The 23,478-nt window shown below is 42.3% G+C and overlaps 1 protein-coding gene across 2 annotated transcripts in view; it reads right to left on the bottom strand.

Annotated features, from left to right (window-relative positions):
- BRF1 (BRF1 RNA polymerase III transcription initiation factor subunit) overlaps positions 1-23,478 on the bottom strand; it is a 175,809-nt gene that overhangs the window by 59,775 nt on the left and 92,556 nt on the right. For both annotated transcript variants that reach the window (XM_055802849.1, XM_055802855.1), the window contains 4 exons: positions 17,184-17,310; positions 15,597-15,636; positions 15,415-15,507; positions 14,468-14,746 (listed from right to left, as the gene is read on the bottom strand). In XM_055802849.1, coding sequence (XP_055658824.1) covers positions 14,468-14,746; positions 15,415-15,507; positions 15,597-15,636; positions 17,184-17,310 — 539 coding nt within the window. The remainder of the gene's footprint in view (positions 1-14,467; positions 14,747-15,414; positions 15,508-15,596; positions 15,637-17,183; positions 17,311-23,478) is intronic.

The raw sequence follows: 23,478 nt of genomic DNA, 5'->3' as shown, positions 1-23,478 counted from the left end.
CGTGTTCCCCTCTGTGCCAGTGACCAGCCGGAGCGCACGGAGCTCCGCCTGGGGATGGAAGAGGATCCGACCAGAGTTTATAGGTCAGGATCAAAGGGAGGGCAGGGGCAGGTGACATTATTGTAGGGGTCTGCTACAGGCCACCCGACCAGGAAGACCGAGTGGATGAGGCCCACTAAACACTGACGGGAGCAGCCTCATGTTCACAAGCCTGGTCCTCATAGGGGACTTCAGCCACAGCAGTATCTGTTGGAAGGACGACAGCAGGGCATCAGCAATCCAGGAGGTTCCTGGAATGCGTTGGTGATAACTTCCTCCTCCAAGTGACAGAGGAGCCAACAAGGAGAGGTGCTACGCTGGGCCTTGTTCTCACCGACAATGAGAGGCTGGTGGGGAATGTGAAGCTCAAGGGCAGCCTTGGCTGCAGTGACTGTGTAATGGTGGAGTTCAAGATCCTTAGGGCAGTGAGGAGGGCGCACAGCAAGCTCGCTGCCCTGGACTTCAGGAGAGCAGACTTTGGCCTCTTCAGGGATCTGCTTGGTAGAGTAGCATGGGACAAAGCCCTGGAGGGAAGAGGGGCCCAAGAAAGCTGGTTAATATTCAAGGATCACCTCCTCCAAGCTCAGGAGCGATGTGTCCCAACAAAGAGGGAGTCAGGCAAAAGGGCCAGGAGGCTGCATAGATGAACAAGGAGCTCCTGGACAGACTCAGACACTAAAAGGAAGCCTACAAGGGTGGAAGCAAGGACAGGCAGCCTGGGAGGAATACAGAGACATTGTCCGAGCAGCCAGGGATCAGGCTGGGAAAACTAAAGCTTTGACAGAATTAAATCTGGCCAGGGACATCAAGGGCAGCAAGAAAAGCTTCTATAGGTACATCAGTGATCAAAGGAAGGCTAGGTACATCAGGTACATATAGGTACATCAAAATGTGAGCCCTCTCCAGAAAGAAACAGGAGAACTGGTTACCCGGGATATGGAGAAGGCTGAGGTACTGAATAACTTTTTTGCCTCAGATTTCACTGCCAAGTTCTCCAGCCACACCACGCAAGTCACAGAAGGTAAAGGCAGGGAGGGACAGGGAGAATGAAGAACCATCCACTGTAGGAGAGGACCAGGTTCAAGACCATCTAAGGAACCTGAAGATACACAAGTCCATGGAACCTGATGAGAAGCATTTGTGGATTTTGAGGGAACTGGTGGACAGAGTGGCTAACCTACTATCCATCATAACTTGCAAAGTCACAGTAGTCCAGTGAAGTTCTCAACAACTGGAAAAAAGGAAACATAACACCCATTTTTAAAAAGGGAAAAAAAGGAAGACCCGGGGAACTACAGGCCGGTCAGTCTCACCTCCGTGCCTGGCACGATCATGGAGCAGATCCTTCTGGAAACTATGCTAAGGCACATGGAAAATAAGGAGGTGACTGGTGACAGCCGACGTGGCTTCACTAAGGGCAAATCATGCCTGACATATTCAGTGACCTTCTATGACAGCGCTGATGGATAAGGAAAGAGCAACTGATATCATCTACCTGGACTTGTGCACAGCATTTGATACTGTCCCACATAAAATCCCTGTGTCTAAACTGTTGAGACACAGATTTGACAGATGGAGCCCTAGGTGGGTAAGGAATTACTTGGATGGTCACAATCAAAGAGCAGTTCAATGTCCAAGTGGAGACCAGTGACGAGTGGCATTCCTCAGGGGTCACTACTAGGACCGGCACTGTTCAATGTCTTTGTCAGCAACAGGGACAGTGGGACCGAGTGCACCACCAGACCATCATTTCAAATTCAGGCCTACTGTCCTTTCCTATGGAACAGACGTTTATTTATATTTTATTTTTTTATTTCTTTTACTTCTTTAGATAAGACTGGGATGTATTGTACTTTATGTTAGTTTTAACTAGTCAAACTCTTTCCAGAGCAGACTTAAGCATCATTAACTGTGCAGTAAAATAAGCCCAGGATAATGGGCTGACAGAAGAGACTGATGAGAGAAGAGCTAGCAAGGTGCACAGACAAAAGCCCTGTCTGCTGGAAGAATAAGATTTTGAATCTTACTAGCAAGATAAAGCAGAGAATACTTAAGTCCAGACAAAGCACTCCCATGTTAATTCCCTTCATCCCGTCAAAAACAACATAAAAACCTTTAAATGCTAAAATGAAGCCAAGCAAAGGAACATTACCGCCAATGAGTGCCAACTGAAATGAATGATCTGGGTTGAAAGCGTTTGCTGATGTAGCCAGAAGTTGCCACGAAGACTTGAGGGCTGTGGCAGCAAACTGGTCTGAGGAACAGATCCTCACCTCCTGCTGAGCCAAACCAGGCACGTTGACCTCAGCTCTGCCACCGCCCCCAGGGACCAAGGGGATGAGGCTGGAGCTATGCCACTCGAGGGTCTTTTGGGAGCAGGACCGACTGCACTCCTCACTCTGAACTGGGTGTAACACACCCAGGATGAGGCCAAGTTGCTATTACTGGCAGCAACAGCAGAGAACCCGTGACTCTTGGCCTTTGCCCAGAAGAGGTTTACAAGTCAAGGAAAGCACCTTATAGCTAGGACACGACTGACAGTGCCCAGGCATCCATACCCACCAGCATCACCCCGGGGAAATCCAGTGAAGGGGTACCAGGAAGCCGTGCCGGAGGCTGCAGAGGCAGGAATCCCAACATCTGCATTCACAAAAGTTTAATTCTCAAGGTGTTTCTCAGCTGCTACCAAGAGACGATTTCATCACTGCAAGCAATCAGCTTAACTGACCAAAAGGACTACACATCTACCGGCCATAAAAACTTACAGACTACATTATTCCACATTTGACCCAAAAGAAAAGGACAGATTTGAACAATCCAAACCCATGTAAATCACAGCCTTAATTGTACTGGCACTTAGAAAAAAAAAGGAAGGAAACAACAACAATCTCAGACTTCCGTGTTCTTTATAGACACTACATTTTCCTCCATATTGCAGTAAAATTAAAAGTAGAAATCTTTGGATGCAGCAAGGAGAATGAGGAAGCTTGCCAAATATGGGGATTCAGCAATTAATATAATAGCAATTAATTCAGAAGAGTAACTACATGACACTGTAGGGTTCCCTGTGTGTTCTGTCCCAGTGACTGCTTAAAAAATCTGTTAAGCAGAGAAATAAAACAAAAAATATTCTTTGCTTATTTTTTTTTCTAAATTAGCAGCATTGCAAACTCATGCTGGTATTTGAAAGTCAGTCTGGGCTCTCCCTAGTTATACATCCTTATTATCATAAACATTCCACAATTGGAAATTACTTTTCATGATGCTTATACCACAAAGAAAATAGCTATATTGCATCTGCAGAACCAAAAGCAGTAAACTGTAATAAACATTAATCTTTGTCAGCGGCTCTGCAAACCAATCTGTTCGGCATGTAGGTGCCATTTTTACACAGTTGCTTTATTACTATATAATTATTGATGGATCAGCCAAGTGCTCTCTCAAGGAAGACTGTTCTTTAAAACGAGCTTATTAAAAGTTGAAGCGTAAACCTTAGGATAAAAGAACAGCAGTTAGATTTTATCTGATATAAACTTTTAAAGAGAGAAAAAATATGTTGGAGGGACAATTTCAAAAAAGGTTTGAGCCAGGCACGAAACTGAAGCAGACAAGAAACTTTAATGTGATAGAAAGAAAGAATTGGGGACATCTGTACTGAGAATAAGTTGTAAGTAGCAGGAGGAATTATCAATCTAGCGATGTGCCAGCTCTCTGCATTTCAACCGCCATACCATAAAAATTGTTTGCAATGAAAGCAGTACGAAGAATCCCTAGATTTTATTGCTCCCAGTGATATTCTACCCAGTTTGTGTGTGTACACCGATTGTAGCCTTTCAAGTACAACACCGTTTCATATTAGTACCTGTTTAAATTACTTGCCTACAAACATCGTTCCATGTTCAAAATACCTCACTATTAAATTTTCTGTTTCAGTCAAAGTACTTCAAGAGTTTCTATCAAGCTTTCAAAGGCAAGAAAGTTTCATGCATGCTTCCTGAATGTCAAGATAAAGCAATAAACTTTAAATATAAAAGAAGGCTTTTTCAGGTGAGAATTCAGCATGCCTTTTTGAATTCCCTCCCCACCTTATTATATCAGACTTCTTCATTGCTCCCAGAGTTCTGAGTGCTGCATTTCTGGAGCTGAACTTCAAGCATCAACCTTACTCTCTCTACAAAAACCCTGCATATAAAATTATCTTGGGCAACAACATATCCAAAATTGCCCATTCCAGTTCACTGATGGAATGTAAAACCTTTCCAGCACTGATACCTCAGTGCAAGCACGAATGTCACTCTCAGCCCCCCAAATACATGTTCTTTGCTGCCGCAAAGACATGGTCCAAAGTGTTCCTCCAACCCTAGCGGAACTGGTGGTTTCTGCCCCCAGTGTCAGCCCTGTGCCTTTCCCTCCGCAGCGGGTGCTGCCTCCCTCCCTCCCGTACCCACCAAGGCAGCATTCCCTAACACATGTCTGTCAAAATGACCCTGTTATTAAAAACGGCTGCACAAGCCTGTGACATTTTTGATTGACCGAGGTAAGGGAGTTACATGTGCACTAAACCCAGCAGATAAGAGGGGGACGAGCCAGTAAGGCAAGGCACTTCTTAACCCCAACCAACAGCACCCACAACATCACATCCTGACACACCTGCTCTGCATTAAAACTGGAGGCCAAATTCAAGCAGTGTGGTATAAACCTGGAATTTTATCTTTGCTCTCAGGGAAGAACTTAGCACAGGAGCTTCACATTAGTTCTGCAGCAGCTACAGAGCTGTGAGACACAGCAGTAGCATGGAAAGCAGTACTCCTACTAAGTGCAAAAAACTGGCTTGAAGTGCAAGGAGAGACTTTATGGAATAGCAACTTCTCACTGGAGTATGTTTTATTTAAGGAAAAACACTGCCAGAATACACCACCACCACCACCAGTGACACAGTATTTCAATACATGACCTCTGTGGTAATGTGGATTTGCATTTTTTTACCTTTAGGAGGAAATTAGTAAGGACCATTAAGTGTAACTTCCAAAATCAGTTGTTTGCCTTGTTCTTCTATGTGTTAACGATTTGGTCAGAGTACTGTTTTACTTTCTTCCCATCTGTGAGCACACGGTGGCTTCTCCACCATAAGTAAATCAAACATGGCATTTAAGTAGTGAATTTGCTGGAAAATGGTATCCTTCCACCCGTTGTACCACTGTTTACTTCTGGCTTCTACATTTATACCTATCTCAAGAGCCTTGTTTCTTGCTCTGAATTTCTTCCCAGGTACTCCTTAACAGCATTATTTACCCTCTCTCATTTCATGTTCCTTTCCTTATTTCTGGAACACAGTTGTAAACGTCCAGGTCTTTCGTCAGAGAGAACAACTTCTACAACCTTACGTGCACATATACATTTTGATATGAAAGTGAGCCTTAACTTAAACTGCTGACACAAAAAAACCCTCAAAACCAAAAACCAAAAAGTAAGTTTCTTCTGTTTCCTTTTAGCAAAACTTGGTTGCAAAAAAATCCCTAGGGTCAACTCTTTGCTATTTCCCCCTAGTTTGCACCTTCCCCTCTCCACGCAGCCTGCCAGCAACTCCTCCTCCAACCACTTCGGACACTGACACAACACAGTCCACACAATCTTAGATAAAAGATCACGATTTTTGTAATTAACAACCAACCCAAAATTGTTAATATCTGCCAGTTTCTACAGCTTTGCACCACTGTAATTAATGTTAACACTTAAAAACCTAAAAGCCATTTTTACAGCCCTGCTGAATGCAGTCTGGTGAGTGCATATGAAAAAAAAAAATTAATTGAAAAGCTGAAGACTACAGTAGCCTCATGTTGACAGGTCACTCTGATTCCAGGCCAAAGCAGACTCTATATTTGGCTGCTTTGATTATAATTGCTTACAGGATAAAAAATACATAGCAATTATCTCATTGTCACACAAGAAAAAAGACCTAATAAATGAACCAACCCTAAAGTAACATCGAAAAACAAATTATTTCAAAAGCAATCAGGAGTAGTAATTCAGTTTCCAAAATTGTTTTTAATTGCCAACAATGTCAACATTAATACTATTCGTCTACTGGATAATACATCCATTTTAGTTATGAAAGCATTTAGCAAACCAAAAATGTCAAACTGCAATTATACAAGGCTAAACTCATGACTGTTTTCATTAACAGTCTGTAGTGCCGTATCTGAAATCCCTAATTACAAGGGTCGTCTATGCAAGTCACAGCCCAGCCCATGCATCTTGACTACTACAACAGTCCCATGGATTTCAGACCAACAAACAAAACAGATGAAGTGTGTAGGGGTGTGATGAAGTTAATCCTTAAGAGGATATAGGAATTAATTTTCCAAACTGAAGTCAAAGCTACCAAACAAAAGAAAAACAACAAACTGCTACAAAAAAAAATATTAAAACCTTGCCAAAACAGCACTCCATTTAAAGCATTAATTCGGTGGATTTTCAGTTTGCAGGTATTGCCTTTACCAGCTGAACCTGCACCACAAGAAAATAAAGTACTAAATGGAGGATTATTTTAGCTTTTTCAGAAGATGCAAGACAAACGCGAAGTGGTCAGGATCCACCAAAGCACTGCACACGGATTTATTACCCATCATATTAAACCCAAAGTAGCTAAGCCTTGCAAATCTCTCTGCACTGTATTTCCTTCTTCCAAGGGCACATTTTGCGGCTCCTTGACCTAGGTTAATAACTCTTTATTCTCAATAACAACTGAGACCATGAAGACTCCCTGAACTGAACCCAGGCCTCCACTCCTGACATTTCAGATACCGTGATGAATTGCTCAAATAACATCCTCCTGAGCGGTTGGCTTTCCATGCAAATTTCACATCCTCTCCATAGCTTTCACACATTTCACTTTCTGCAACTCTCTGATGAACAATTTTAGTTTTCAGTAGAGTTATTTTGTGAAAGCCTTTTTATTTCTTTTTGGCAGAAGGGCAGGGCAGGAATGGCCATTTCTTCTGCAAACTGGCCACCTAACCAAATAACCGTGAGCATTAATGAGCTCAAATTCTGGCAGGTGCAGAAAAGGAAGTATCATATAACTCTCATACTAGTAGGGGGTTATTCAGCTTTTTTAGCCAGGTTTCCTGTGTGCCTGTAGGTGTCTGCATTGAAACCCCCCATCACCACCTTCCCAAGCCTCGTTTTAATCCGCAGCCTATTTCAAACAAGATTTAGGAGCAGCAGGGCAGTGATCTCTCAGATGGTTGCATTTCCACAGGTTCCTTAAGAATCAGCCCCCAGAAAGGCAGGAGCAATTATAAATGCTCCTGAAAGCATCTCCCACACAGAGAACCAGCATCTTTTTGGATGCTAAGGAGTGCAGAGAGGAGAAAACCTTGAAAAGGAGCCCTAAGAGAAGGAAAACCTTAGACTGGCACCTACAAATGCTGAGGCATCCAAGTCAACCACAGAACACAACCCTCCCTTAGTATTTGGGGAGCAACTGTTCATAATTCTGCTGCTTAGGTATGGGAAAAGGACCATTGCTAAAGGCCCAGCTGAGCTTTCTCCTCTTATCCCTGCTTGCCCAACTCTGTGCTCCAGGACATTTCTACCTCCTTAAGCCTAAACCTAGGAAGAGCAGATGACAGCAGACCTGGACTTCCCCAGGACATTTCTACCTCCTTAAGCCTAAACCTAGGAAGAGCAGATGACAGCAGACCTGGACTTCCCCTCACTGCAAGGGAAATCAACGTATAAAAACCTGCTGGGGTTGATTGCTTCTCCTTGCTCCATTAAAAAGCAGTATCGATGTAGCAGCACACACGTCAAATATCAGCACACAGAATGATGCACCAGAGCCCCTGTCCAGCATGTTCAACCTCTTCTCCCAGCCACACATCTCTGAACTGGAGACACAGCCTTGCTGCCACCTCCTTCTCCAAAGAGCCTGCAGCCAGCTGAAGTAGCAAGAGAGGAGAAAGCGGCTTTCTGCCTTTTTTTTCTTCAGGCAAGGGAAGGATAAGGCTTTAAGCGGCTGGTTAGCCTCATCAAAGAGCAATGTAAGGCTTTTACGCTACTCAAATTGAAAATAAAGCTGATTTTCTGTCATGCTTTTATTAGAGGAATTCAAGACAGAAAAGACACATTGCCCACTGCCCACTTAGCAGTCAGGATGAGGCAGGAGTCAGGAAAAAAAAAAAGAAAAAAAAAAAAAAAAAAAAAAAAAGCAAGCCTGGAAAAGCTTTCAAGATTTTAAAACATTGCCCATTCCAGACCAGAATTTTATGAAATAAAAAATAAAAAATAAAAAAAAAAAAAGAAAAATAAGGAGGAGGAGGAGGATAAGGGCATAAAGACTTCCTGCCCTGAAACAGTCAGGGTAACAGGACAGCCAGCCTGGTCAGCCAGGGGCTAAGGGAATTCATTCACAGGGGACATGGCCAAGTGAGGTTTAAGAGACAGGTCTGCTCCGTTCAACTCAGGAACCTGAACCCCATCCTCCAGTACCTTCTTCTGACCACAGCACCCATTACTCTCGGGCAGTTCTTCTTGACCAAGACTTCTGAAAAAATGACACACATTTTCCTGTAAGGAGTGTCTGTATTGATAAATCAATCCTTTGGAAAATTCCTGTAACATCCACAAATGTGCTAAAACTGTATTCACATGATTCACCTTATGCTTTCACTCAAATTTATCTCCCTGATGGCTCTAACAAACTGCAGGTTTCTCTCCAAAACTCCTCTCTAGATATGTTCGGAAATCTTTCAGCCAAACTGTATGATTAGTTTTCATCCCTTAACCTTCCTAGTTACTCACAGCATGAATATGGAACAAATTTATAGCATTCCTATCCTCTAATGAAATGCAAAGATCCTGCAAAAAAACGTATACACAGATTTTGGAGTAACACATGCACATGCAATACTTGTGTGTGAGTGACACGCATAGTCAAGGAAGAAAATCACGTCATCTGTAATTCATACCCAAGATTTCAGGTATCAAAAAAATGCATTCAAAGCAGCTGGTGGTCTCCTATTACCATGCTGGCTGCAGCAAGCTCTTCACATCTCATTAACAGCATAATGAAGGCTCAATCAGGGATACAGTCTATCAAGACTGCCAAACACAGGCATATAGAGGCTAGATGAGAAAGACCAGCTTGCACCACGGTTTTTATTGCTTAGATCTCAACATTGGGAAAGAGTCCGTCCTGCCACAGCAAATACTTTCCAATGAGCAAAATGGCACACAAAGATCAAACCTTCAAAGTGCTTTGAAGGCATCACACAAGGACGATGGCACCAAGCAGGTCACGCACACCGCCCATTTCCACAGGTGGGGCTTAAAACCACTGCAGTGTTGAATCCAGAGCCAGAAGAGCAACCAGGATGGGGCCATGCATGCTTGCACTGATGACCAAGAGTACTTTGCATATGTAACACAAATAGCGCTAAACTCAGCAGCTCTGTTGCTCATGTATGCAGTAATTATGATTTAATAGGGCTTCATAATGTTCTCTCTAATTACTGATTATATCTTTTTGTATACTTTTATATGCACGTATACAATTATAGATATTCATACTGATGTACTCAGACAAAATCTGAGGAAGCAAGGAGGATGCTAGAAGAAGCAGCCAGTACACAAAGGTTGATGTACCCACCTGTTGATGGGGCAGCAGCGGTGGCAGCAGTGAGCCTTCCCCCACCACCCCACAATTTCAGCTGGGATCCCAGGCAAGGCAAACAACTCTCCCTGGCCCATACAGCCACCAACAGTCAGTCTCCAACTGCTTTCAGCCTGCCAGCCCTTAAGGATCCTTCCACAGCAGCTCAGACCCTGTTAGAAATGTCATTTTTCTGCAAACCTCCCCGCACACAGTGCTGCTGGCACTGGTCGCCTGCCGCTGCCAGAAACAAAGAGGGATCATACGCACTTGCATCTGTCCTCGTTGGGTGAGGGAGCTGAGTTTGCTCACAGAGGGTGCAGGGAAGCCCCAAGGCCAGTATGAAATGGAAGGTGGCAGCTGCCTGCAGGGGATGAAAGCTGGAGGAGAAGGGTAGGCCCATGAGAGATGAGCCCATCCCTATCTCATATAACTTCATCTTTAGCCACTTTTCACAGCCTCCTTAAGTAAGAAGTTGAAAAGTATTTGTACACAGGGACAACTATTCAATCAATGAACATTGTCTGCACAGGGTCTTTAACACCCACAGAAATCAATGGCAACATCTTTCAACCTCAGCCCATGCCAGATTATGCTGGCAGCAGTAACGGAGGCATAAATACGAGGGGGAATAAATACAAGGAGGAATAAATGAGCAAACTACAAATTCTGAACAAGCACAAAACCTTTCTCATTTATTCTTTGTGAAATTAGCAGCGAATGCAGTTAGCTGGGTACCTAACCAAGCACAAGATGCTACAGGCACAGTGATTTCTCACTTCAAAAGCCGCTCACTTTCATGAGGACATGCAGGAGCGTGTTACCACCCACCTCATACATTATTTGAAACCACTGCTCTTAATGACTGTATGTGAATTTTGATTCAAAACAGAAACTAAACCAGGTCTCAAACACTACCTAGATTGTGAAGGGGAAGTTATATAAAGTTAGTTGGTAACTTACACCCTGTATTTTACCTTTATCTCTGTTATTATCAGACCTTGCTCACTTTTAGCCCTGGCCAAAACTAAATTTATGACTTTTGCTTTCTGTGGCAAGAACAGATGACCTGGCACTGTACAGCCTAGCAGCATGACACGGGAAGGACAGGATGACAGCCAGCAAACACCAGGACATAAACACCAAGAAAGATGATAAATTATCTGAAGCAGTACAAAAGGGACATAAAAATAAATTGCAAAGGGAAATTTTACAGCAAAGAATGTTATTTCTTGAGAACAAAGACCATGGTATTTGACCATGGCAGTCTCCTAAAGGAAACAGTGCCCTGTTTTGAGGAACTGCAGAATCAGGAAAAGCATGTAGAGCATCGAGAGGGTGCTGGGATGCTGCATGGCCAGGAAAATGGACAGACTGATGTACCCAATGTCCAACTCTGAAATGGAGATCTCATTATAAAACACTTCTATCATGAGAATAAGAAAGAAGCAGTTTGCAAAGACTCAAACTTAAATGTCTCTGCAAATTAATACACTTTGTAGGAAAAAACCAGTCAAATGTAGTGTTTATTCTAAGCACTTTACTGCCTCAGACTCATTAACCCGATACCTCACATGCTGTCTTTGTAATGCAAATTTGCTAAAATACTATGTTTTCCATAAAACATTCATATAGACAAGCTCACACTGCTCAAATATCAAATGTAAGTGGAGAAAAAATACACTAAATTTTTCTTAATACCTGGGCTCTGCACCTAAGCCTTACCTGCATAAGCAGTTTGCAAGAAACCTTCTGCTGTTGCTGCAGCCGCTGTGGCACAAAGGTGGAAGATTTCCCAAAGCAGCTGATGTAGGCAATTATAAACTGAATTACCACATGCAAAAGCCAAATGAAAAGACTTTGTAGAAGGTACCTACAGCAGAGTGTTTTTTGAGGAAGAGAGATCATTACAGCAAGGAGAGGAGATACCCTGCATTTAGGGAGGCCAAACACTGCGCATACTGCACCTGCTTGCTGAGCTCCTATTTAATAGCCACCTGCCCAACCACGCAGTGTTATCACTGTGAGGGTCTGCAGGGAATCCTCACCACACTGCACCGGGCACGCTGTTTCCAGCCACTGCAGTGACTGGACGTAATATACCCATCCAACAACACGTGGAGCCCGGCAGGAGATAAAAATCATTCTGACCAAGGTCTCCAGCCTAACCTGAGCCAGATGGTCCGCACAGCAGAAGATGAGTCAGGGTTGCAGAGGGCTGAGGGAAGGGAAAGGTTCCTGGTTCATGCCTTACACAGCTGTGGAGAAGGACCAAAGCGTCACCTTAAGGGTGTGATGTTACAATGACTCTCTTCCTTCTCCAATGGACGTAGGTGTTGGAACATGAAATACCACAACAAGTCTACAGCCAGCTGAGAGTCACAGTATAAATTGCACTAAACCGAATTCAAATACACAGGATAAATGCAGGAAATTTTATGATCTTTTCCTCCTCCCTCCACAGGTACCAACTACTTTTGTTTCAAGATGATTATGCCATTCAAATTAAACTCGGAGCAACTGCTCTCATCCTGTATTTAGTTTTGAAAACTGCTGTTCCTTTTCAGACTTGATGAAGGGCCCAGAAACCTGGAAATTGTCTAATTTTTAGAACTATACCAGTTGGCTTGATAGAAGAAGATACTACTTCCAGGTACAAGCCTTTCCTAGATTTCCCAGAGCTATGAGGCAGAACTCAAGATGTCATTGCCTGAGGTGACAGAAACATCTACACCAGTTTCATTGAGGTTCAGAGCTAAGATGTGCAGGTGACCAACGGGAGGCATCTTAACAAGAGGTTTTCTCTAATCTGCATAACGACATTCCAGCTGTAAGCCAGGTGTACTTCCCAGCTTGTCTGCTAGACCTGGCTCTCAATCATCCAAAACACATCAAGGCTCTGTTACTGCTCCTGAACCCCGATGACCTCCCAAAGGAAACAAGGTTCTCAAGGAGATGATGCACACGCACACCCTGATGCAGCCACACCACACAGGCACCATGTGGCAAGGGCTTGGAGACTGGAAACTGCACCCCAGCAAAACCATCCTGCAGCACAGACACAACCAAAACGAATCTGACTTAACATGAAACTTTAAAATTATTAAAATAAATTAGCAGAGTCGCTGGAAAAAAAAAAGTTTCAGGCAGGATCTATAATAAAAATAAAAACAAAACAGTAATTCTGCATATAAGCTTCAGAACATGTTATGAAAAGTACTTGTTCAAACACCCACAATGATTTCTCAGATGCATTAAAAGAGAATGAACATACTGAAACCCATTTGGTTTTGAAATTCAGCTCATTTGGCACATCTTCCACTTTTGAAAGAAAACAAACAGCAAATGCAGACAAGCCATAGCATGAGCAGCCATGCACTGTCCTGCCCACCTGCTTGAAGCCTGACTCAGAGGAACATACCTGGCTATACCAGCTAAGCTTCATCCTTCACCTCAGTCCTCAGCCTGTCCATTAAAATGGTCAATAGCAATGCCAGCTGAGAAACGTCCATCACTGGAAACTCATTTTTGCAGGTCACTGGCTAGCCAGACAACAACAGCTTCTAGCCATTACCGACAACTCTTCAACATGAACTGCTGATTTCCAGCAGAAAGACAAGCCACGAGCCATCCATTTTCTTAATTGTAATTAAAACAAAACGAAATCCACTCAACTGTTTCTATATGATTTCGTTTGTATAGAATATAAACATGCAATCATCCTGCCACATTTCTGGAAGGTGAACACTAACATAATAAGCATCTGAATGCATTCAGTTCATCTATTGAGGCAGGGAGTATCTTATTGTAAGTAGTTGATGCTGAACAGAAATTAGCATCAGAACAGTTTGGATAACAAAATGTTCTGCTGTGTCGACCCCCAGGTAAGCTGACAAAACAGATTTGGACAGGTATGTCTTATGATGGAAAAATTAACTGTGATAAAGAAAAGAATAAAATGGCCTTTAGATATGTTCTGTTCTCGTAGTCATTAAGATGCAAAAGGAATTTTTAAAAATGCCATCTCCATAAACCTCAAGCACACATAAGAAAAAGCAAACAAACCTGCCTGGGTGCCTGGCTGTTTGCAGTACTGTCTGCTTTAATGGTTATGGCAAAACTGGCTTCCTTAGTTGATCAGTCCCGCTCCCACTGTACTATACAGAGCTTTATAATGCAGATCGATCTGGGGGTTTTAAGAAAAATGGAGCAAAACCACCACGATACACATCAAAGTTCATATCAAAGAAAAAAGCATACAACCGGTTATCTCCTCTTACAAACATTTTAAGTATTTGCCATTTGCAAAGATTCTCAATCAGAGAGACAGACTGCATCATGTTTGACTCCAGTAAAATGTCTCCTGAGAAACTCTGCCTTGATCTAAAATTCTCATACTTGGGTTTTAATTTCCAGTCATATTTACAGGAATCTGCTTCCTCCAACTTCCAAATTGAGACTCCATGGCTTGAAATATGCCCATTAGCTATCATACGACTGCAAATCTATTTGACTAAGAGATACACATTCTCAGGCTGCAGAAAATAATTAGGCACTCCAGATTTTCCTGCTGCTTCCTGAGGAGCAGATGCCAATGACCAACATCAACAACCAAGACCACTGGTCCCACCCAATCTCACAGCTCCTGTACATCGATGTTACAGTGATTGATGGAATTGCTAACCGCCAGGATACATGCAAATTACACAACAAACCCACAACTGTCTGCATGTGTCCAGTTTCCACCCTGAGCTGAACCGATCTCCTACTCACCAGGCTCTCGGTCCTTAGTGGATATGCACTCTTTTATGGACTCTGTTATGCCAAGACTAGCTGCAGTGGGGAGTGGGCCAAGCAAGGATTCCAATGCGGGTGGTCTTACAAGAGCTTCCTTTCCATTTTTGTATTCCTCATCTTCATTTTTTTTCCCTCTATCCTTCTCATGAAGTTCATTATAAAAGTCCTTGTTTAAGTGATTAGCAGCTGCTTCCAGTTCCTCATCTTCTGCCTCCTCCTCTCCAAATATGCTAGAGGTATTATCTTCTATAGAATCTGTAAAGGGGAAAAAACCCAATCAGCCACTGCATACCATCCGTTACGGAAACTTAATAAATAGAGAGATGCTGACTTAAAAGAATAAAAACTTTTAGAGAAAATCTGTAGAAGAAATATACATTATTTTATTACAATATATGAATACATGGAGTTTTTAGATGCTCTTCCAATTCATTACCTCGGCTAATAAAACATATTCTTGTGAATACAGTCATAATTTAAAATAGAAGTATTGTGTTATCGAATTATGGCAAGTAAAATGGCTCTGTAAGAGAAGCCAGCTACTTACTGGTAGAACTACAAATCAAAAATAGCCATTTCAACACAGGCAAGGCCCTTTCACATCACCAAGTCAGCTGTGGGATTTGGTGACAGAAGGGTCTAGATACTGGTCCACTGCACTTTCAGAGATGAAAAGGAACATTCTTATGTGCCAGTGCCAAGCTTATAAGGCACCAGGAAAGAAGAACAACTGAAATCATTAATGAACAATGCAGCTGTTTTGAAGACTGATATATGAACCAACTAATTGGCAGAGAGAACTCCAACCCAATAGAGACCATATACATGATCATGTTTATCACAATAAAGTTTATACACTTAAGACTGCCTGCAGGATCTGAACCTGTTACTATTTAAGTGGTCACAAGACTTTATAGACTTACCATCTTTAGTGAAATTTGCAAAGACGCCTTTTGCTTTTGGTCTACTGTTTTCTAATTCAATCTCTATTTCATCTTGATAGCTCGATATTTCACCTGTGGTGTTGAAATAAAAATACAACTCAGCAATCATTGATGTAATTTTGAACAAATGAGTGATATGTTACACTAAACACAACTTATACCTTCAAAATCCTCCAGCTTTTTTGATAATGCCTTCTCAAGCTGAAACAAAAATAAAATATATGTGAAATTACTAAAAAAACCCCACAACTTTCTACTGTTTGTGAACTGTATATAGAGACAGAGAATGATAGGGTATTTTAAAAGCAAAAAGCAAGTTTAAAACCCAACCCAAATTACTTTGCAGTGTCAGACAGGTCAGACAGACAAGTTTCAAAATACTGACCAATTTCAAATGTCCCACCTATTTCTGTATTTCAAAAGGAACCTTCACTCTGGCAAGCTGCAAATAAAAGGCCCCTTTCCTCAGCAGTCAAACTCTCTGACTGTCCCTGTAGACGCAAAGAAGTGCAAGGACAGTGCTGGAATTGCAGTGCCCAGCCCAGACATAGCACACAGGCGATGGCAGAGTGAAGCCCACTGACTTACAGCACCTGGCAGGCTCTTGAGAACATCATAAACACGCCTACAGACCTTTAAATGAAACTCCCTGAAAAACTAATGATGTAAGAATTGGCTGTGACAGTAGTAAAACGTTCTCTGCTGGTACCAGCTTCAGTTCATGCTTTGTAAAGAAATGAAGCCACATGAGAACTAATCTCTGCGGAAGCAGGTGTTGTACCACACAACAAAACCTGCAGTCTCATTGAAGTAATTGGCTTATTGTTTTCATATGTGTTTAAACAAAAGTTATATGTAATGGCACTTCTCCTGACCATGGGTATCACCTTAAAAACAGCGCACCGTTTCTGATCCAGTAACAAAGCTTACACCTTTGCAACCCTGGTTCTTGCTAACCAGGGTGGAAGACTGCACGCAGCACACAAAAGGGAAGTGCAGACATAAGGACAGCTACTCAAGACCTCCATGCCACAAGCTCAGCTTAAGCTGTCACATGAGAGCCTCCAGTTTTCTAAGGACAAAAAGATTTGACACTTCAGTAAAAGGGAAAGCACAAAAAAGGGAAACACACATGCAGCAAGAAAGCAAGCAAGAAGGAGGTAACTGTGCCCAGTGCAACTGCGTCAGCTTGCAAATGGGGGAGCATCTGGGCAGAGTGTGCTGAACCCTGACCCACAATACAGCAGTCGTGGCTACGCACCAAACCCTGGTAGCCTGAAAAACACGGAAGCTCAGGTGGTGCTTGTTTACTCGACCACCCAGACATCCTGATCTGCACTAACAAAAGCAGTGGCTCTGTTCTTTCTGCAGTGGCTGGCTACAACAGTAGACGTACTTCGATCCCTCATCAGGGAACGTTTAAAGCTACATTTGAAGCTACATATCTGGAAGAGCACATCTCTCTGGAGGAGTGAGCAAAAATGATACAGGAAAAAAACTTATATATATATAATTATTTTTTTAAATGGGAAGCTATCCCTTTGCCAGTAAAACAAAAAATATCCTTTAGTTAATGCACTGTATATCATTATATATGCATTAATGCTCACCCTTCTCTTAAGAACCTCAAATTAAATGTAACTAAACCTTATCAAAGGCTGGTCAGTCAGGATTTAGTATTAACTGATTCAAAAAGGAATATACAGAGGGAGGAGAGAAATACAGAGAGCATCCAATTCAGAATTCACCTGCTGTATCTTCAATTTTTTTTGACCAGCTGTAAACGAAGGAGGATCACATTCTTCTTCCAAGTCAATCTTCATGAACTCATCTATGGTTAGCTGACTTGTTGGTGTATCTTCGAACTCTGTCAACCTACCAAAGCATATAGCACATCACCATAACATCTTTAAGAACGCCTTTAAGAGTAACAAAATTTGTCAGTCTGCTAAGTTACAGAATAAACATGTCATCGTTAGAAACTCTGGCTCAAATGCAGATTACATTAAAACTGAAGTGATACTAATTGTTTCACCTGCTGCAAAGAAAGTAGCTTTTCAATCACAAGTTAGCTTTTGATTTATTACAGAATGTAACACACACTTTTTTTGATGAACAAGGACTGAACAGAAATACCACGGCCCCTATGGTCAAGTAAGTATAGACTGACAAAACTAAGACAGGAAACACAGCTCATCCCTCCCATCTCATTGTTTTGTTATCAACAGCAACAACAAAACAGATTCCCAAACTAAAATGTCTGCCGTCATAGTTTAGGAGTATGCTCTAAAATATTCCTGATATGTTAGCATGATTAATTTATGCAAAGCAAGTGTTAAAGTAACGTCTCTTCAGCAGACTGGAAGAAGGACAAGAAGCAATCTTCCCAGGACACACAAAAGCAGTAGAAAAATAAAAAGATCATCTACACGTTGCACAGATGGAATAGGCAAATGCATATAATTTTACAGTAACATACTTTGTATTTGTTTAATGTTTGTGTTTTAAAAGTTCCTTCCTATGTGAGAGAGAGGACTAGCTCCATGGGGAATCTGCCATGAAAGCAGCTGAACCTTTCAAAGGAGCTGAATCTTAAATGAGACGCCGCCGTAATTTCATCATTTTATACAGGTGGTGGAGAACAAGCACATCCATTTTACAGATGGAGAAAGTGAGACAAAAGGTTAACTACAAAGCCAGGTCAGGAAATGTCTGGCAGAACGCTTTTCTGACAGAAAGTGCCCTTTTAATAATATCAACATTTTCCATGGGAAAACGGCAATGACGGGTCTGCAGCTGCTTTACTGGAATATTCCCATCTTCCAGAGGAAGCAAAGCTGACAACAGCTTCCATCTGCAAAGCTAGGAAACTAAAAAGGGTGATTCAGTACTCCCAGCACTGAACCTTTCGACATTTCTCCCCGCCTAAACGCAGTCGTGGCTTTCCCCTCTACTTCTGACCGCAACAGAACTCCCTCCGAAGAAGTAATTTTCTCTAGCACGGAAATTCAGTTTCCAACCAATTCCAGGGTCAAACCCAAGAGCACAGGGCCACACTCTCGGCCTTTATCCTCATCAGTACCTGCATTTCTTTTTTTATAAACTGAGGAGCAAGGCAAGAGGGATGCAGGCATGCCGTAGCTTCAGGCCACCTTGCCCAGAGGCACCCTGCTCCTGGAGCACAGGCCACGTGTGGCACCTCCTGCAGTGACATGGCAGGGAGAGCCAGGCACCTCTATGCCAAACCAACAGCAAGCAGCACACCGAGCCCACGCACGGCTATGCCAGCCAAAATTAGTGCTGCTGAGGAGAAGAAAGCCTCTGAAACCTAGTCTTACTTTTGGAGTTCAGGCATCTCCACCAAGCCCCAAATTAGCCATGTATTTGAGAGTGACTGACAGCTCAAAACCTTCCCTCAGAGTACCAGGGACCAGCTCCCTCCTCCTCCCTTTCAGATCAAATTGGAAAGGAGAGGAGGATGCTGTTGGCAGCAGCATCACCCAGCTTTTAATTAACAGACTAGAAGCGTTTCTCAGTGCTAACGGGCTTCCAGCGCGCATTACCCACCTTCCAGAAGGGAGCCTCATCTATCAGGCTAGAGGGAAAACCTGGCTAGGGCACTGCTGTTATTATTATTTTAATTCAGGATTCACTTCATGCCAAACCCATGCCTTATTTTAGGAGCATGGATTTTGCCAGTCACCACCATTAAACTACAGTCCTCCATCTCGCCACATATGAATCATGCATTCACAGGTAGTTCCACTTCAGGAAGACTTTTCCTCCCAACCACACTCACCTCATTAAAGTATTATTCTCCTCCCACTGCAAAAAGCCAATATACACTTTGGCAAAGACACCTGGTTTGTTTATTCCACTGGCTCCGAGTCCAAGACGTGCAGCCAGACCCAGCGCCCAGCCAAACGACACCACCTCGGGGCGTGCGGAGCGACGTAGCAAACACCAGTAGCAAAACCAGTTGCTTGTGAAGCAAGGCTGGGGGTAAGATGACCATGCTTCAGTTCCAGCACCTAACCCCATGCACGTCTCCTTGCGGACATCGGAGGCTCTGCCTGCCCCTCTCCTTGTCCACCGTGTCGTGTGACTCACATGGCGCTCCCCGCACCCACAGGTGTTAGCCCACGGGTGAGCCACCGGCCACCACCCGGCTAAAATGGCAGCATGGGTCTCTCCCAAGACCTTCAGTGCATCTGCGCCAGGACAGGACAGAGCTATGCCATGTTTGCTGGCAGTGCTAGAAGGAGCTCAAACCCACAGCACAGCACGGTGCGACCATTTGAGCCGGCCACCAGCACCCAGTCCCATGCCCTTCCTCAGCCCTGACACAAGCCAAACGGGGCGCAGGCTGACCACCCGCCGGCCACAGCATAGGCACAGGCCTGCAGCAAGCCCCAATTTAGAGTAGTACATAATTTCTTCATTTCTCACTAGTCTTAACCACAGGGCTCTAGCCTTCCTCCTGAAATGAAGAACCATCCCTGATGGCCAAGGATCACAGTTTGAGCATCATCTCTGTGGGAGAGTGAGCTGCTCACTCAACATTTCCTCCTTCCACTCGATATAAATAAATACCTGCCTTTGCCAACCATTTGCCTGCCTCAACATTTTACATTGGCTGATATCCTGTCTACATATTTTTAAACATTTCTTTAATTTTGGACACATGCCACCAAAGCAACAAACTGATGCACACAGCAGTCTACCCCGCATGAAACAAGGTAACATTAATTTGGCAGATAAGAAAAACTGATGCAACCCTAATTATAAGCACAGTAATTTCAGGGGCAAGGGAGTGCCCTCATGAAAAAAAAAAAAAATAGCTACAGGTTATTTTTAAGGTCCACATTAAAATGATACCCAAGTTCATTTTGCACTTTTGTTAATCTAAAAAAATCTAATAAAAGTTGCCATTTCAAGTTATACACAGAAGGAGGAAAATAAACAGATATACAAATTAAGATACTATTTCCTTGGCACAAATTCAAAAGGGCTCTAAAAACTGAAATTTGGCAGACAAGTATTTTCTATTTATAGTCGAAGCAGAGACAACCACTACAGCCCAGGCTAGGATTCAACTTCCAGTATAAACCCTCCTCATACAGTTTCTCACAGCAAACTCTTTCAAGCAAATTCCTTCGGGAGAAAAGTTTTTCCAGAGCTTAGTGTCATCTGCTCCTAACCCCAACCCTTTTTTTCAAAGAAAAATTTCCACAGCTTTTGTTTCATTCCTTTACAGACAAAACCACACCTTGTCTTCTGATAAAGCACTTCTGTGCACAAAACAGTAAACAGATTCTATTCACACTTAATTTTAGCTCCCAACAAGAGAAAACGGGTCAGTCATTTTTAAGCGAGGTTTTTTACTTTGTTTTGCTTCAGGGGGACTGTCCAGTGGAGAGTTATGAATCCAACCTACAGCCAAGGAAAAAAAAAGACTCCCGTGCACAGCTAGCTGCTCGGGTTTAATGTTTAATTGAAATTCTGCAGCAGTGGGGTGCGAGAAAGCACATAAAAGAACAAGGTCTTCTGGATCCCAACTCAGAAATGCTTCAGGAGTCCAAGTTCAAAGTCCAAGAGGGGCTTCTAAGCAGAGACCAGCTAGGAAAAGCCATGGTGTCATCCTACATGTACACAATTAGCATCTAGCTCTAGAAAGCAGGCAGCATAAAGCAGAGGTATCTTGTGCTCGACCCCTATACAGAAGGGCAAATTGTAACTTCAGAGACTTTTTTTTTTAAAGAGTGAACATGAAATTTAATCCTGAGCAATCAGCTTTTAAGTTACCTGTTGAGAAAGGTCTTTTTAAGGTACTTAAATTATTTTATTAATGGATTAAAAAAAAAGTACTGAGCTGAATATTGGCATATTGTTAGCAGAAATACATGAAAAGAACTTTATTGTGAGATAAGCTGCTGGTGGTAATTAAACTCCCTTGATTTTTCCAAAATTAACAATATAATTAAAAACATAAGTAATAACTTACATGATCTCTACATAATCTTAACTGTCGTATCAGTTACAAAAGTTCTAGTAATAGATCAGCTGATTTGACAACTCCAACATTCGCAGACTCTGGGAAAGGGATTTACTTTTTTATCTTGGTGAAGTACCAAAACCCTGCAGTAGATCACCACTGTTCTAACTGAACGTTCATCAGTGTTGCCTACCACTCTAAACCCGTGCACTCACTCACAGGAAAGTAGTTCAGAATTTACACTGATGTGGCAAACCATCACTGTTTTTTATACTACAAATTTAACAGTCTATTGCATCATCCTTCTCTCCCGTTTTTTTTTCCAAGCCATACAATATTTATGCATGAATGATTTATGGAAGTATGTAAACACATACCCTACAAGTGATACTTAATATAGAACATATATCAGAAACAGTTACTAAATGCTTCCTACATGACATGAAAAAAGTTTTCCAGTACCCATCAGTATGTAAACAAACAGAAGTGTAATCCTCTGGTATCTAATCATTGTACATGTAACACGATTTTACACATACTTGTAGCAATAAAGAAAAGGTATTTTTGAAGCCTACATGAATAGGTAAGGACAAAATCAAAGGCGATCCAGTTACTGTAGTGTTACAACTTATCACCTGAGCTGCGCTGAATTAGGCTGCCTGTGTTCCCAGCCCAATGCAACTGTAAAGAGAAGCATTTTCACTTCCACGGTGTACTACATTAATACATTCACCTCTTTTTGCAATGGAGTAAGAGCATACACACACAGTCATTTACTGCAAATTAATTGGTGACTGATAATTTAATGGTGCTCATTTGCTGGCAACTCTCTGTTGTTTTTCTACATATTAAAGAATGGGCACCTTGAAAGATGTATTGTACTAAATAAAGGACCCTTTAGAATTAGTTGGTTTTTACTTGCTCACACCAAAACAGAGATTTAAAATTCTCACAAATTCATTAGCTTAAATTTCAAAGCCCTGATTCTGCAAACGCTTACATATGTGGTTAATTCGGGTTAACACTTGAGCACACGGTTAGCTCACCCGCTATCCCACCGATGTTATCTCCTTGGCCATCCCAGAAGTCCACCAGTCTAAACGATCTGGAATTTTTTGTTCTTGGGTTTCTTTCTCCACCTGATTCAAATGTTCACACCAAGCTAATGAAACAAAATGCTTTCACATTCCTTAAAATTTTGTTTCATTAGCATGATTCCTTCCACTGTGGCCTGTCAAAAACACTCTATGATCTCCTGGAAAAGTAAAATAGCGTGCTGCTTAATTTCTTAACAGCCGCGCAGATGAGGAAAGCCGAACACAGAGAAAACTGTTGACAAGATCTAAGCCTGAGTTAGTGCTAATAAGTTAATTATTGTTTCAAAAGTAACAGACACCAAATAATTTTGAAATTATGTTTTTTAAATAAGTATGAAGTACTAAAATATATTAGGAATCTAATTCACGTATTAGCCTACTAGCTGTAGAGAAGCTGGATTTATAAAAAGGAACACTGCCTGTGAAATTGGATTCCTCAGAAATAAAACCTTTTTTTCATTAAATCAGACAACTCAACTTACAAAGGTATGCAATACCAACCCGCATGGATCAAGTTGTATTTTACTCACCATACTGGAAAGATTTCTAGAAATCATCTATAAGCCACTTGAAATTATTGAACTGGGGACATAAAATATTTCTCAATTTACTTTCTTAGCTTATCACAATCAGCGGCCAGCGAAGGAGCTCCAGAGCTGCTGAGCTGAGATAGAGCAAACACCACCACAAGCTCCTTTACATGAAGTAACTTCCTCAGTTTTCTAAAATACCACAACTGGGTCATACTGTGCATCCCCGACCCTTCCCCGTGCTCAAGTATCTTTGGTAAACAGCTCTCACTTAATTCATCGGACACCTTTCACGGGATTTTAGCACGGCTTTACTTGGATCACAGCTGAACACAGACTTCTTCACGCCTTTCCCTTCAGCCCTGGCCTTGATACGACTTTGCTATTTTGGAAAACGCAACCGCACAGCCACCTCGCAGCT

This window comes from Falco peregrinus, chromosome 1 (assembly GCF_023634155.1).
Source record: "Falco peregrinus isolate bFalPer1 chromosome 1, bFalPer1.pri, whole genome shotgun sequence".
Lineage (NCBI taxonomy): Eukaryota > Metazoa > Chordata > Aves > Falconiformes > Falconidae > Falco > Falco peregrinus.
This window is presented reverse-complemented; position numbering and strand designations above follow the sequence as displayed.